At 39.8% G+C, this 15,258-nt stretch overlaps 1 protein-coding gene across 3 annotated transcripts; it reads left to right on the forward strand.

Moving 5' to 3' along the window:
* Window positions 1-882: 882 nt before the first annotated feature.
* On the forward strand, window positions 883-12,363 carry LOC124875838 (protein phosphatase 1D-like). Of its 3 annotated transcripts, XM_047378233.1 has the most exons (7): window positions 883-1,789; window positions 5,729-5,957; window positions 6,096-6,220; window positions 6,313-6,494; window positions 6,634-6,861; window positions 7,185-7,272; window positions 10,514-10,699. In XM_047378233.1, the coding sequence occupies exons 1-6, from the start codon at window positions 1,279-1,281 to the stop codon at window positions 7,266-7,268; spliced, it is 1,359 nt and encodes a 452-aa protein (XP_047234189.1). In that variant the 5' UTR covers window positions 883-1,278; the 3' UTR covers window positions 7,269-7,272; window positions 10,514-10,699. The 3 variants fall into 3 exon arrangements, with proteins under 3 accessions (XP_047234189.1, XP_047234188.1, XP_047234187.1); XM_047378232.1 differs by lacking the exon at window positions 7,185-7,272 and having other exon boundaries at window positions 888-1,789; window positions 5,732-5,957; window positions 10,514-12,363; XM_047378231.1 differs by lacking the exon at window positions 7,185-7,272 and having other exon boundaries at window positions 896-1,789; window positions 10,514-12,363.
* The last annotated feature ends 2,895 nt before the right edge of the window (window positions 12,364-15,258 follow it).

Below are 15,258 nucleotides of genomic sequence, written 5' to 3' on the forward strand. Positions count from 1 at the left end.
GAGGAGACGCCTACCTGGAGTTCATCTGCACAGACTGCATTTTGGAGGATTAAGAGCTTATTTTATCTGTAGTTGGCCCATTTTACTAATCACTGCAAGTACCTCCGCTTTGGCTGCACACATCTTGAAAACACTGTGCAGTAGTTTGCACCACCACAAATTATTGTTGGTGTTTTAGCTAACAGAGGCTGGACTCGTGTAGTGTCTGTTGAGCTGAGCTTCGGGCCCCGCCCCTTTCTGGCTGAGTGCACGTCTGGGTGTGTCTCCCACCCTGGTGGCAGCAGCCTGTTTTCTCCAGGTGGAGATGATTAAATAAATTGTTTGGAGGTACTCTCTAACACATGAGCTGCTGGAAAATGGACACTGCGGGACTGAGAAAGCTTGTTTCAAGGAAAGGAAGAAGCCGGTGAGCTGCAGACTGTACTTGAATATATGTAGAAACTGATATTTAATGCTTTAAATATTTGTTTGATTTTTGGGTGTAATTTGGGATGTTATACTTAGTTTCAAGAATAATTCATCATCATTTAAAGGGCTAATTATTTTGATCATAGTTAAATGTGGTTTATTGGGTTTTTGCTTATCCCTTTTTGTGTTTTCTTTGTGTTTAAGGTTTTTCACCTATTGTGACCACCTGTGAACTTTAAAAATAAAGGAAAGGAGGAAAAGAAAAATTGTTTCTGGGTCATTGAGTGAAATCCAGTTTGAATCCTATTGAAGCAAGCTGCCTTTTCAAGTGGGGGAAACCTGCAGTGTAAGCCCAAAAAAGTGGGAACCACTCAACAGTGTCACTCTCAAATCTAAATTCCAACTTCCAAGGCAAATAAAGATAAAATAAGATAGCATGGGTTCTAACTGTTTAATCAATCTTGATACAAGAAAATTAACGAAAGGTGCGCCAAATTTGTGCAGTTAAACCATCAAGTTTATCTTTTCCATTAGAAAAAAAATTGTACTATAAATTTAAAATAAACGCAGCTGGGATTACTGGTATGTAAAAAGGAAAACGGCCATTTTATAAGTAGTGCTAAAGGGTATTCAGGAAAAGCATTGAAGCTGGCATGACTTCTTTACAGTGTGCGGTTAATTGGTAGAAATACAGAAGACGTGACGTCATTACGTACCGTGTGACGCTTCGGAAAGGATAAACAAAAAGGAAGGAAGCCTTCGGCTAGACAATCGCGGCAAAATTTGTTCAAATTTTACATCGGAAGCTTTACTTAGTCACTACATGCACCTTTTTGTTGCTTAAACTGTTACCGTTAGGCGTTCACAATCATGGACGACTCGTTACTGTTTCGTATGAGTGCATTTTCAGATCAAGGAGGGAGAAAATACATGGAGGATGTTATCGAAATCAGAATCGAGTACGAGCCGACGGCGTCAAGAGACGAATGTTATCCCAAGTCGCAGAGACATGGCGGGCAGGGGAAAACGGAGAACGGAGCTGCCCCACAGACTGTAACCGAGCCACATGGCGTTGGCAGATTAGGTCCAGCCGCCACAGCGTGGGTAGAGAGCTTATCAGACGAGGACATTTGCAGCATCGGTACCCCGGCATCGAGCGAGAAAGACGCAGCAGAGCATGTTGTTGACACACGGAGGTCTGTGGCGTTTTTCGCCGTGTTTGATGGCCACGGGGGCCGCGAAGCGGCGCATTTCGCCAGCGAGCATCTGTGGGATCTGCTGAAGCGGCAGCGGGGCTTCTGGTCAAAGGATCACAGCGAAGTGTGCGCCGCTCTACGGAAAGGCTTCGTCGCCTGCCACCACGCAATGTGGAAGGAGCTGCGTAAGTGTTCGAAAAATAAACATTTCCACTATATTTCTGTCAATATTTACCACACCTCACAGGTGAGCGTCATAATGATGTCACATGCTGCAGCGTCACACTCGGCTCCTTCTGAAGATGGATTAGCAGCATGGACTGTCATCCGACTCAGTTCAGAATGAAATTATAGACGAAACATTATTGGTCACACTTTTCAGTGGGGTTTTAATGTGTTGGACCAACACAAAGCAGTGTATTTGTTTGAAGTAGACCTTAAATGGAAAATCAATGATACCAAAAACTCAGAAAAGTGGTGCTTACTTTTGTATTCAGCGCCTTTTACTCTGACACCCCTGAATAAACACCCCTGAGAAACCCCTAAGAAAAAGCATGTCACTATACCTAAACTGATTGGCTAGGGGAGCCTTAAACAAAAGTCCCATGGTAACTTGGAGGAGCTGCAGAGATCTATAGCTCAGGTGGGAGTTATAACCACTACTGTACTGTTAATACCACTCGTTTCAGTGGTGCACTCCACAAATCTGCCATTAAAGGAAGAATGGCAAGAAGACAGGCATTGTTGACGTAGTGCCATACGAACTCCATCTTGCGGTTTCCCACAGATCCTGTAGAAGAGACAGAAAACGTGTGGAGGAAGGTGCTCTGATCAGATGAGACAGAAACCGGCTAATTTAGCATACATGCTAAACGCTATCTGTGACAGAAAACTAACACTGCACATCACCATGAACACACCATTCCCACGGTGAAGCATGGTGGTGGCGGAATCATGTTGTGGGGATGCTTTGTTTTAGGAAGAAAAATCTGTTAGAGGCTGCAAAAAACTTGAGACTGTGGCCGAGGTTCAGCTTCCAGCAGGTCAACATCCCTAACTATACATCCAAAATTTAAAATAAGTTCAAGTTGCATGAATAGTTTTTCAAGGCATTGTATGAGTTTATAAAGTAGCATACATCATAGCTATGATCAGTGTCCAGCAGAACTTTAATCTTACTTCTACTTACCTTCATTATTCCCTCTTTTTAGTAGCTACCAGGGCCCATATTTACAAAGAATCCTAAGACTAAAAGTAGCTCCTAGTGCTGTCATTTTAAGAAAAGTCTTTGAATTTTCCCTCGGTAAGATAAAAGTTATTCACGAAGCATCTTAGGCCTTAAGAGAGCTTCTAACGTGAACAAATGTTAAGAGTAGTGAGGAGGGCTTTTAGTGAGCCTAAGAATGTCTTAAGCAGAGAAGATGGTGGGAAGACGGATAGAAAGGAGAGATATTCTCCGTACAATGAACAACAGTGTACTAATAAGACATTACTGGCTTGATCGCGTCAGGATCCACCTCCTTAATAATCGAGTAAATGAGAACATAACGTTCTATAACAATCATACACTTATTATATTATAGAGATATGATTAACCTTATCTCCCTCGGGCGAAATTAAATAGTTTCAGCGACAGAACAGATTAAAGCTTCCCCTCTTGTAAGGTAATATTAGGAAGGATAAATAAATGATATAAACAATAATAAATAATCATGAATAAAAAGTGATCAAAATTACAAACAATATAGTACAGATTTATTCAAATACGAACAGACTGAAAAATGCTTTAAAAATATATATTTTGAAAAAATTGGGAAAAACTCAAAAAATATATACACATAAATACAAACTCTAGACAAGATAAAGTACAATAAACTAAACACTACAGGTCCTTCTCAAAATATTAGCATATTGTGATAAAGTTCATTATTTTCCATAATGTCATGATGAAAATTTAACATTCATATATTTTAGATTCATTGCACACTAACTGAAATATTTCAGGTCTTTTATTGTCTTAATACGGATGATTTTGGCATACAGCTCATGAAAACCCAAAATTCCTATCTCACAAAATTAGCATATTTCATCCGACCAATAAAAGAAAAGTGTTTTTAATACAAAAAACGTCAACCTTCAAATAATCATGTACAGTTATGCAATCAATACTTGGTCGGAAATCCTTTCGCAGAAATGACTGCTTCAGTGCGGCGTGGCATGGAGGCAATCAGCCTGTGGCACTGCTGAGGTCTTATGGAGGCCCAGGATGCTTCGATAGCGGCCTTTAGCTCATCCAGAGTGTTGGGTCTTGAGTCTCTCAACGTTCTCTTCACAATATCCCACAGATTCTCTATGGGGTTCAGGTCAGGAGAGTTGGCAGGCCAATTGAGCATAGTGATACCATGGTCAGTAAACCATTTACCAGTGGTTTTGGCACTGTGAGCAGGTGCCAGGTCGTGCTGAAAAATGAAATCTTCATCTCCATAAAGCTTTTCAGCAGATGGAAGCATGAAGTGCTCCAAAATCTCCTGATAGCTAGCTGCATTGACCCTGCCCTTGATAAAACACAGTGGACCAACACCAGCAGCTGACACGGCACCCCAGACCATCACTGACTGTGGGTACTTGACACTGGACTTCTGGCATTTTGGCATTTCCTTCTCCCCAGTCTTCCTCCAGACTCTGGCACCTTGATTTCCGAATGACATGCAGAATTTGCTTTCATCCGAAAAAAGTACTTTGGACCACTGAGCAACAGTCCAGTGCTGCTTCTCTGTAGCCCAGGTCAGGCGCTTCTGCCGCTGTTTCTGGTTCAAAAGTGGCTTGACCTGGGGAATGCGGCACCTGTAGCCCATTTCCTGCACACGCCTGTGCATGGTGGCTCTGGATGTTTCTACTCCAGACTCAGTCCACTGCTTCCGCAGGTCCCCCAAGGTCTGGAATCGGCCCTTCTCCACAATCTTCCTCAGGGTCCGGTCACCTCTTCTCGTTGTGCAGCGTTTTCTGCCGCACTTTTTCCTTCCCACAGACTTCCCACTGAGGTGCCTTGATACACTCTGGGAACAGCCTATTTGTTCAGAAACGTCTTTCTGTGTCTTACCTTCTTGCTTGAGGGTGTCAATAGTGGCCTTCTGGACAGCAGTCAGGTCGGCAGTCTTACCCATGATTGGGGTTTTGAGTGATGAACCAGGCTGGGAGTTTTAAAGGCCTCAGGAATCTTTTGCAGGTGTTTAGAGTTAACTCGTTGATTCAGAAGATTAGGTTCATAGCTCGTTTAGAGACCCTTTTAATGATATGCTAATTTTGTGAGATAGAAATTTGGGTTTTCATGAGCTGTATGCCAAAATCATCCATATTAAGACAATAAAAGACCTGAAATATTTCAGTTAGTGTGCAATGAATCTAAAATATATGAATGTTAAATTTTCATCATGACATTATGGAAAATAATTAACTTTATCACAATATGCTAATATTTTGAGAAGGACCTGTATATACATAGGAGGATGTAAATAAGGTGAATAAGTATTTGCTGTTTTGTACATGATGATTCCAGCAGCCATAGCCCTAAATGGTTATCTACAACGCTCCCCGTCTGTGGAGAAGTTCTCTGGTGTGCTGCGATCTCCTCTCTAGCTTCTGATCGCATCAGGTACCAGAGCTGCTCACATTCCAGGCCGGTGCTGGAAAGCAGACGAAACGATGCACTGATCTGATCGGAAATGCCTGTTTGTTCACACTGTGATCCCAGGACCAAATCTACCTTTCAACACCATTTTCTTCTCCTCCACCTATTCAATTTGATTTTCTCCACCTTTTTTTCTCCGGTTGCTGAATTTGAATATTAATATGAAATAGATGCAGTGTGAAAACGACCAGCATGACTAGTAAACAAGCAAAGCAAAAACACGAATGTCCTAGGAATTTCTGTTGTCTCCTTGCTTTGAATTTTTAGCCTATGTTAGGAGCTCTCTGAGAGGACTCTGAGAATCTCTGTGAATATGGGAACCCAGATCTTTTTTTTTTTTTTATATCTAAGATGTTCTTCTTAAAAACCTTTACAGTGGCTAATCTTTGACAGCAATAATCAGTCCCTGTTTTCTTTTTTATCGTTTTCCTCACAGCAGAGTGGCCAAAAACTATAACCGGTCTGCCCAGTACGTCGGGCACCACGGCCAGTGTCATTGTGATCCGGGGTGTACACATGTACATTGCTCATGTCGGAGACTCGGCAGTAGTGGTTGGGGTGAAAGAAGACAACTCTGATATCATGCTCCAGGCGCTTGAAATAACGCAAGACCACAAACCCGAACTTCCAAAAGAAAAAGAAAGGATTGAGCGGCTAGGTGGCAGGTGAGTGGCATGAGGAAGTGTTCATTTAAGGTCGAAGCTTTAAATCACTGTCTGATTACCTGGCATATTTTCAAGGTTCTACTAATAGAAATTATTTTGTTATTCCACAAAAGCCTATTGTTGATGTTTTAATCGTAGTGTAATGAAGAAGTCTGGGGTTAACCGTGTTGTGTGGAAGAGGCCGAGGCTGACGCATAATGGCCCCGTGAGGAGGAGTACTGTCATAGACCAGATCCCATTCCTCGCTGTAGCTCGATCCCTCGGTAAAGAACGCATTGTTTGTTCTTTCCCATCAACAAAATTCAAGTAAAACTCAATTCAACAATACTGATCATATTGTATTGTCTTTGGACAGGCGATCTGTGGAGCTACAACTTCTACAGTGGAGAGTTTGTGGTTTCTCCAGAACCTGATACCACTGTGATGACCCTCGATCCCAAACGGCATCGCTATATCATTCTTGGCAGCGATGGGCTGTGGAATATGATGCCACCCAAGAATGCTGTGAATATGTGTTACAGCCATGACAAAATGGCAGTATGTGATGCATTATATTTTTGAATAAAATAGATTATGATCTAAGGTGCCCAGTATTTTCCAGATTAGTTTTAGCTGAATTGTTGCCATATCAACAACAACTAAAACTTTCCAGTAACTTTGGTTGTCTTTTTTGAAGGGACCAAAGGGAATGTCTTGCGCCAGGAGGCTGGGATGCACAGCTCTGCTGTTTTGGAAAGAGCGCATGCTCCGTGCAGACAACACTACGGTCATCGTCCTGGCCCTGCAGGAGCGTGGGGGCTTGTCCATCCCCATGCATCGGGATGAGATTGTTGTTGACATGGCGACGGGAATCGACCAAATTCCATACCCTGGAACTCCGTATAACACATGCAAAATCCAAAAGGTCAGAGCCACTGATATGTTGCATTCTGGTTTTATAATGTCTAGTTAGCACAAACAAGATTTGCCATAAAGAAAAAAATATTTTCCTGATTCTGAGCTGCTGCTGTGATTGTGGGAAAAGATTTCTGTACATCTTCATGTGTTTGTTCTTGACTATTTTCTGTTTTCCTTTATACATTTCCGCCCATTATACTGCCAGTTTATGACATCCTCCAGTTAAACTATGCTGAGTTATAGATGCCACAAGCTGCTGATAAAAGATAACAGCAGCCATTCAAAGGGTCTTTGGTTGACCAAATCATTCTTTGTTTTCGAGGCCAACAGGCGGAGCATGAGGATGGCATGTTTTATGAAGAGGATGAGATATTTGGAGAAGAACATGAGGGATGGACATGCCTGGATTGGTAGTGAGGTGACTGCTCAGTAATGCAAATGTGTTAAATAGTCAGTACTATTATCAGATCTAAGATGTTTTTTTTTGTCTGGCAACAAATTTCAAAGCAAGGGAAATAAATTACCAAAATGTCTTGATTTGTAGATCTGGCTTTGAACATTGATATAAAACACATTTACAGATTTACAGAACTGTAGAGCTGACATCTACATTTGTGCCTAGATTGTACCAGTAATCCATAAAATATTGTCCAGTTCATACAGACTCAAAGTAAAAGTTGCTTTATTATTAACTTTTTCAGATCTTTGGACTGTTATTTGCCTATTTGCACTGATTGCTCAATACTTGGTTATCAGTCATTCAGGTATTTCTCATACTATATGGCTGAATTGATTTTTCACTGTTTTGAAGTCCCTATTATCACTGGGCCATGAAGTACATTCAGTAGTAGATTCATAGCCATATTTAAATATTTTTCATTCCAGTAGCTCAAATCGTTCCATTTTGGTTGTACTGTTATAACCACTCTCATCAATGTGTCTCATTTTAGTATTAGGCTGAAATCAAATTAAATGTGAGAATCCTTTTAGGTTAGATGTACAGCACTTTGTGGAAGTATTTTAGATCATTTTGTGTATTGTATTGGGATTTTACGTGATGCTCCAACACAAAGCAGCGTATATTCTGAACAGTGTGCCTTGGCTTGGTATTCAATTTTCCAGAGCCAGTCAAAGTTAAGTCTTTTTGGGTATGTCTCTACCAGCTTTGCCGATCTAGAGATAAACATTTTTTCTCATTATTCTTTGCTAAGTAGCTCAGTGACTTGAACTAATGGTGAACGTGAAGTCTTGTCACAAATTCTCAACTGGATTTAAGTCTGGACATTCACTGGACATTTTTTAACACGTTGGTATGCTTTATTTTAAGCCATTCCATTGTAGCTCTAGCTGTTTGTTTATAGTATTTATCCTGCTGGAAGGGGAATCTACCCCATTCTCAAGTCTTAAGCCATTAAACAATTTTCTTTGAGGACCATCCTGTATTTAACTCCATCCATCTTCCTATCAACTATGATCAGTTTTCCTGTCCCTGCTGAAAAAGAGCATCCCCAAATCATTATCATGTCATAGCATGTTTCACCACTGGGATGGTGTTGGCCCAAAACTAAATTTCTATCCCATCTAACCACATGTTTGCTTTGTGCCCTACATGACTTGTGGCAAACTGTAACGGCCAGTTTTCCACCAAGGCCAGGTTTGTGGATTGCACAACTAATAGTTGCCCTGTTGACAGATTCTCCCACCCTAGTTGTGGATTTCTGCAACTCATCCAGAGTTACACTTGACCTTCTATTGATAATCTACATATCTAATGAATGCTCTCCTTACCTGGCTTGTGTGTGTGTGTGTATATATATATATATATATATATATATATATATATATATATATATATATATATATATATATATATAAAAAATATTTGCATATTGTGATAAAGTTCATTATTTTCCATAATGTAATGATGAAAATTTAACATTCATATATTTTAGATTCATTGCACACTAACTGAAATATTTCAGGTCTTTTATTGTCTTAATACGGATGATTTTGGCATACAGCTCATGAAAACCCAAAATTCCTATCTCACAAAATTAGCATATTTCATCCGACCAATAAAAGAAAAGTGTTTTTAATACAAAAAACGTCAACCTTCAAATAATCATGTACAGTTATGCACTCAATACTTGGTCGGGAATCCTTTTGCAGAAATGACGGCTTCAATGCGGCGTGGCATGGAGGCAATCAACCTGTGGCACTGCTGAGGTCTTATGGAGGCCCAGGATGCTTCGATAGCGGCCTTTAGCTCATCCAGAGTGTTGGGTCTTGAGTCTCTCAACGTTCTCTTCACAATATCCCACAGATTCTCTATGGGGTTCAGGTCAGGAGAGTTGGCAGGCCAATTGAGCACAGTGATACCATGGTCAGTAAACCATTTACCAGTGGTTTTGGCACTGTGAGCAGGTGCCAGGTCGTGCTGAAAAATGAAATCTTCATCTCCATAAAGCTTTTCAGCAGATGGAAGCATGAAGTGCTCCAAAATCTCCTGATAGCTAGCTGCATTGACCCTGCCCTTGATAAAACACAGTGGACCAACACCAGCAGCTGACACGGCACCCCAGACCATCACTGACTGTGGGTACTTGACACTGGACTTCTGGCATTTTGGCATTTCCTTCTCCCCAGTCTTCCTCCAGACTCAGGCACCTTGATTTCCGAATGACATGCAGAATTTGCTTTCATCCGAAAAAAGTACTTTGGACCACTGAGCAACAGTCCAGTGCTGCTTCTCTGTAGCCCAGGACTGGGGAATGCGGCACCTGTAGCCCATTTCCTGCACGCGCCTGTGCACGGTGGCTCTGGATGTTTCTACTCCAGACTCAGTCCACTGCTTCCGCAGGTCCCCCAAGGTCTGGAATCGGCCCTTCTCCACAATCTTCCTCAGGTTCCGGTCACCTCTTCTCGTTGAGCAGCGTTTTCTGCCGCACTTTTTCCTTCCCACAGACTTCCCACTGAGGTGCCTTGATACAGCACTCTGGGAACAGCCTATTTGTTCAGAAATTTCTTTCTGTGTCTTACCCTCTTGCTTGAGGGTGTCAATAGTGGCCTTCTGGACAGCAGTCAGGTCGGCAGTCTTACCCATGATTGGGGTTTTGAGTGATGAACCAGGCTGGGAGTTTTAAAGGCCTCAGGAATCTTTTGCAGGTGTTTAGAGTTAACTCGTTGATTCAGATGATTAGGTTCATAGCTCGTTTAGAGACCCTTTTAATGATATGCTAATTTTGTGAGATAGGAATTTTGGGTTTTCATGAGCTGTATGCCAAAATCATCTGTATTAAGACAATAAAAGACCTGAAATATTTCAGTTAGTGTGCAATGAATCTAAAATATATGAATGTTAAATTTTCATCATGACATTATGGAAAATAATGAACTTTATCACAATATGCTAATATTTTGAGAAGGACCTGTATATATATATATATATATATATATATATATATATATATATATATATATATATATATATATATATATATATTATTATTATTATTTTTTTTTTTTTTCTTTACTTCATACTAATTTGTGGTGGACTATCACATAAAATCCCAATAAAAGACATTGAGGTTTGGTGGTGACAAAACAAGAAAAGGTTTAAGGGGAATGAATACTGAAAGGTCTGCTCTGCTTATTTCCAGCCAACTGGTCCACCGGAAGCCTCCTCGCCATTTACACAAAGTTCCCAAACACTGGAACAGGCCCTTGGGCTATATGAGGCAGCTTTCTGCGCCACCACACAGCTTTTACCTGACACGAACTCCACGCTGCGACCCGCAAACGATTCGGTGGATGTTTTCGAAAAGCAAGACCCGTCCTGCACCCAGCTGGACTGCGATGGTTCTGCTCCTCCTTCAAAGAAGCCCTGCCGATCATCTCCCAGACTGCCTGAACTTAAAGGTCCTAATACCTGGCTTGGCGGGCTTCCTATCAAAGGTTGCTCCCAGAAGAAACTTCATGGCAAAACAGACAGGGAACAATCGCTTGAGTCTAACGACGCAGAATCGGGCTCTTCTGAGGACGGGGGCATTCTGCCGCAGCACAACACCTCTGCCCTGTGCGTGTGCTGAATCTCGTCTCAGAAAATCTGCACACCAGTTGCTAGATGTATACTTTTATACAAAGTCTTTATTTGTATGTAAATATGTAAGATGGAGGTCTTGTAAATGTGTTGCTGTTCTGATTTTCACCTTTTTGCTTTTCTCACCTGCCCATTCCTTAAATGTAAAATCTCTCAATTCTTATTTTCATACTTCTAAGTATGTACAATAAAGCTGTATATTTTAAAGAAAATGCATTCATTTAAAGTGACTTGAGTTTGAACAAAATTGGGACACACGCATGCTTCCATTTTTTAGTTTTTATAAATAGAAATTAACTATTTTAGATTAATTTTATTCAACAAAGAGGCTAAATGTTTCGTTGGCGGTGGTTAGCACCTCGGATCAGCTGTTTGGTTTCATGGAATATTATCATTTTGCTGAATAACTGAATGAGACAACCTCTTTGGTATATTCTTCACAGCATAAGAAGAGGTCGGATGTGTTTTTTTTTTTTTGCAGATCTTTTGTATTTTATGTGTAATTATGACTAGTTATGGCCACAGTTTTTATTCAACTATGTTTTCATTTGTATTTTAAAGAGTGGTCAGAAAACAGCATTACATATTTTTCAGTGCATCTCACTTTATAATTGTCATTTAAGTGACCATGTTATTTTTGTAGCATACCAAGCGCCTTCATTTCGTTAGTTGTCATCTGGGTTTAGAAATGAATTTGAGGTTTTTGCCAAACTTTGGACCTCACCAAACATCATCCGTTTAAGCTGTAGTGACAGGAATAGATGTTGGCCTTATCAGGCAACACTGTATTGTGTAAGCTAATATTAGATCCTGTTCACACACACTACACTGCTGTTGTTCGGTTTCCTTTGTTTTTGTTGTTCTGTGTATTGCTCATGTGAAAGTTCTAACTTGTGTTACTACGGCAGCTCGGCTACTAAGCTAAATGCATTTTTGCCTTTATTTAGCAAAAAATGTCATTGTTGCCTTAGCACAAATGAGTGAGGTACATTTTGTGTGTGTTCGTATTTCAGATCCAAAATCAGGTAATGGAGTGTGTTCAGTGTCTCAGCCATTTTTCATGGGCATCCTTTTACTGCAGCACACCCACCCTGTTCAGTGTGCTCACTATGGTTCAGATGTTCAGAGCTTATATTTTGTACAGTCAGTAAATATGCTACATGAGTTTGTACAGTACTGTATTATGCAACATGTGGGGATTTTTCTGGATGGCATGGTCAGCATTATGCTGTATTTTGTGATCTGTGTGTATGGGGGGGGGGTTAATGAATGTTAACAGAGATGTTAATGGGTGTGTTTTGACAATGGCAGTACTTGCTCATGTTTACAGTATAAGTTGCATACTTTCAAAGTGATGACATATATAAAATGTCTGTGTTGTAATAAAATTCTCGTTTTTTTAAATGGTGAGACTATGTCTGTTGTATTATTAGAAAGAAATTTAGATGTGTAGAAATGTCACCGGGATTATACTTACTGTTTTAAGCATGTGCTGTTGGGAACGTTTGTTAAATAGTTCAGCTGTGGCTCATTGGGGAATAGTAGTCTGGTAATTTGAATCAAATTGCACTTTATCATTTTATGAGCACCTTTGTCCAAAGAGCCAGATACTGGCTGGAGCAACTGTTGCTAAAAGACAAAGCTGTGTGATGCTCATGACGTTTTTACTATTTCCAGAAGATGGCAGCAAAGTAAAGGCTTTAACTCCAGGCTGTCTGGTTGTCAACAGCCAAACATTTCTTCCTGCTTTGAAATAATAAAAATGACAACAGCCTACTGTCAGTTTTTTTAACCACATTTGACAAATACTTGCTTTTAACATCTAGTATTTTTAACATGATGTTTTATTAAGAAAGATGTTAGGTTTTTGACCTGCGGCTCCAGGCCCCCTTAACTTTTCCACATGTAATAACTAAAACATTTATGTACTATTAGAAATCTGTGTGATAGGCCAACACAATGTTGCATATAGTGTTGAAGTGAGAAAAAAAAACATGGTTTCACAAAAAAAAAATCTTGAGAAGTTTACCATCCACATGTATGCAGCTTCCTTCACTCTGCTACACCTAAATAAAATTAATTGTGCATTCTGAGGTGCATCTGTGGGTAATTTGATTTTTATAAATCCAGCTGTTCTATAAAGGCCTCAGAGGTTTGCTAGAGAACAATAGTGAACAAACATCATGAAGACCAAGAAACACAGCAGACAGATCAGGGAGAAAGCTCTGAAGGATTTCAGGCAGGGTTAGGATTATGAAACATTATCAATCATAGAGCACTGATCCAAATATAGAAAGAAAAAGGCACAACTGCACGTAAATTCAACTGACAATTTGTGGTAAGATTTGGAAATTGATGTTCACAGATGATTTCTATCCAATCTCAGCTTGAGCTTTACTGCAAAGGAGAATGAGTAAAGGTTTTAGTCTCCAGAGGTACAAAGCTGGTAGAGACATACCCCAAAAGACTTACTAATGTTATTGTGGCATAAGGTGGTTCTACGAAGTATTGACTCAGGGGACTGAAAACAGTTACACGTCACACTTTTTAAATTTTATTTTCAAAACAAATTTTAAACAATGCATCATTTTCCTTCAACAATAACATTATGCACTCTTTTGTGTTGGTCTATTACATAAAATCCCACAAAACACATTCCAGTTTATGTTTGTAACATGACAAAATGTAACATAAGTTCAAGAGGTATAAAAACTTTTGCAAGTCATTGTATGGCTCTTTTAACCCTTGACAGTGGCTCTCGATTACTGAAATACAGATAAAGATATGATGCAATTTGTATTTATATAAAGGCAAAAGAAAGGTCTAGTTTTAATAGTTCTTCTTTCTGATTATCTACATACACATTCCACAGGCCATCTTACCTAAAAATTCAGCAAACTCATATAAGTAAGTAAATTATAAAATTTCTTTTTATACCACACCTTTCACAGATAAAATCACAAAGTGCTTCCAGGATGCAAATTAAATTAATACAAATATAGGCTTAATATAAAACAGAGACAGTAGGAACAGCTAATAAAACAATAAGTAGAACATTTAACTAAAGCTTGTCTAAATAAAAGTGTCTTAAGCTGCTTTTTAAAGGGGTCGGCAGAGTCGGCCACTTGGAGAAACAGGGGCAAGGCATTCCACAGCCTGAGGGCTTCTGCCTGCACCTGGAGTTTTGAACCGGTCTTAGTGACCTTCAGTAAGTTCTGGGCAGAGGACTGAAAGGTGCAACTTGAAGAATAAGGGATAAGCATTTCATTGATGTTTTGGGGGACCTGTTTATTAAAAGCTCTAAAACTCAAGACTAAAATTTTAAAATCAATTCTAAAATTGACAGGTAGCCAATGTAGAGAGGATAAAACTGTTGTGATGTGTGCCCTTCTGTTAGTTCCTGTTAAAAGCCTTACTGCAGCATTGTGGACCAACTGGAGTTAAAATAGAATTACAATAATCTAAATGAGAAGTAATAAAAGGATGGATATTCATCTCCAGACTCCAGCTTAGACTTGAATAACAGTGCACTCAATTTAGAAATATTGTGTAGATGATAAAAGCAACTTTTTAAAAGAAGTCTTGAATGTCTGTCCAAAGGCATTGACCAGTCAAATAGGACACCAAGATATCTGAGGCTGGGCTGGGAGGAGGAGCCCAGAGAACTGAGGTGTTGTTCGATCCGAGGACCATTCTGTTCAATGGCAATGATCAGGGTTTCCGTCTTTGTAGAATTTAACTGAAGGCAGTTATTAGCTAGCCACTCCTTAATACTGGAGACTCTGGGCTACATTGTACAAAAAAAGGTGCACTTTTTTCTAAAACCTAAATAAGGAATTACACCTAATTTTGTTTTCTTGTAAACCTTAAGGCAGGTTCCATACATTATACAGCCAAACGAGTATCTTTTTTGCCAAGGCTCAAACAAGTTTTGCTGTTTAAGAAGAAATTCCTTTAGATAGAACAAAAGTAAAAAGGCTCTTCATTCTGTAAGAGTTGTTTGCTCTTTTGGGGTCTACATAGCAAAGTTTTACATTTGTATAAGTTGCGGGGCTGTAAGAGCAATGGCAACTTTCAGCGTCATTTAGTCAATTGGTGATTGCAAAGTGTTTTCACAGTCAGTGTTGTCTATTTGTAGAGATTGTCTTACATATCCAGCTTTTTAAGCAACATACTTGAGTCCATTCTCACCAAGAAAGCTGCACCACAGGCCAAACTGCACCCGTGCATAACAGTTATACTTTAGTTTCAGCATGTAGCAGGCTTAGAAGTGGAATAAGGATTTAGGAAACACTGTTGTATGAT

The sequence above is a fragment of the Girardinichthys multiradiatus genome, chromosome 11 (genome assembly GCF_021462225.1).
Source record: "Girardinichthys multiradiatus isolate DD_20200921_A chromosome 11, DD_fGirMul_XY1, whole genome shotgun sequence".
Lineage (NCBI taxonomy): Eukaryota > Metazoa > Chordata > Actinopteri > Cyprinodontiformes > Goodeidae > Girardinichthys > Girardinichthys multiradiatus.

Excerpts from the sequence above, each read along its gene's own strand:
- LOC124875838 (XM_047378231.1), top strand. The coding sequence starts at position 1,279 with ATGGACGACTCGTTACTGTTTCGTATGAGTGCATTTTCAGATCAAGGA. Across the intron at positions 6,495-6,633 it reads ACAGCCATGACAAAATGGCA|GGACCAAAGGGAATGTCTTG; the intron begins GTATGTGATGCA and ends TCTTTTTTGAAG. Across the intron at positions 6,862-10,513 it reads ACACATGCAAAATCCAAAAG|CCAACTGGTCCACCGGAAGC; the intron begins GTCAGAGCCACT and ends GCTTATTTCCAG.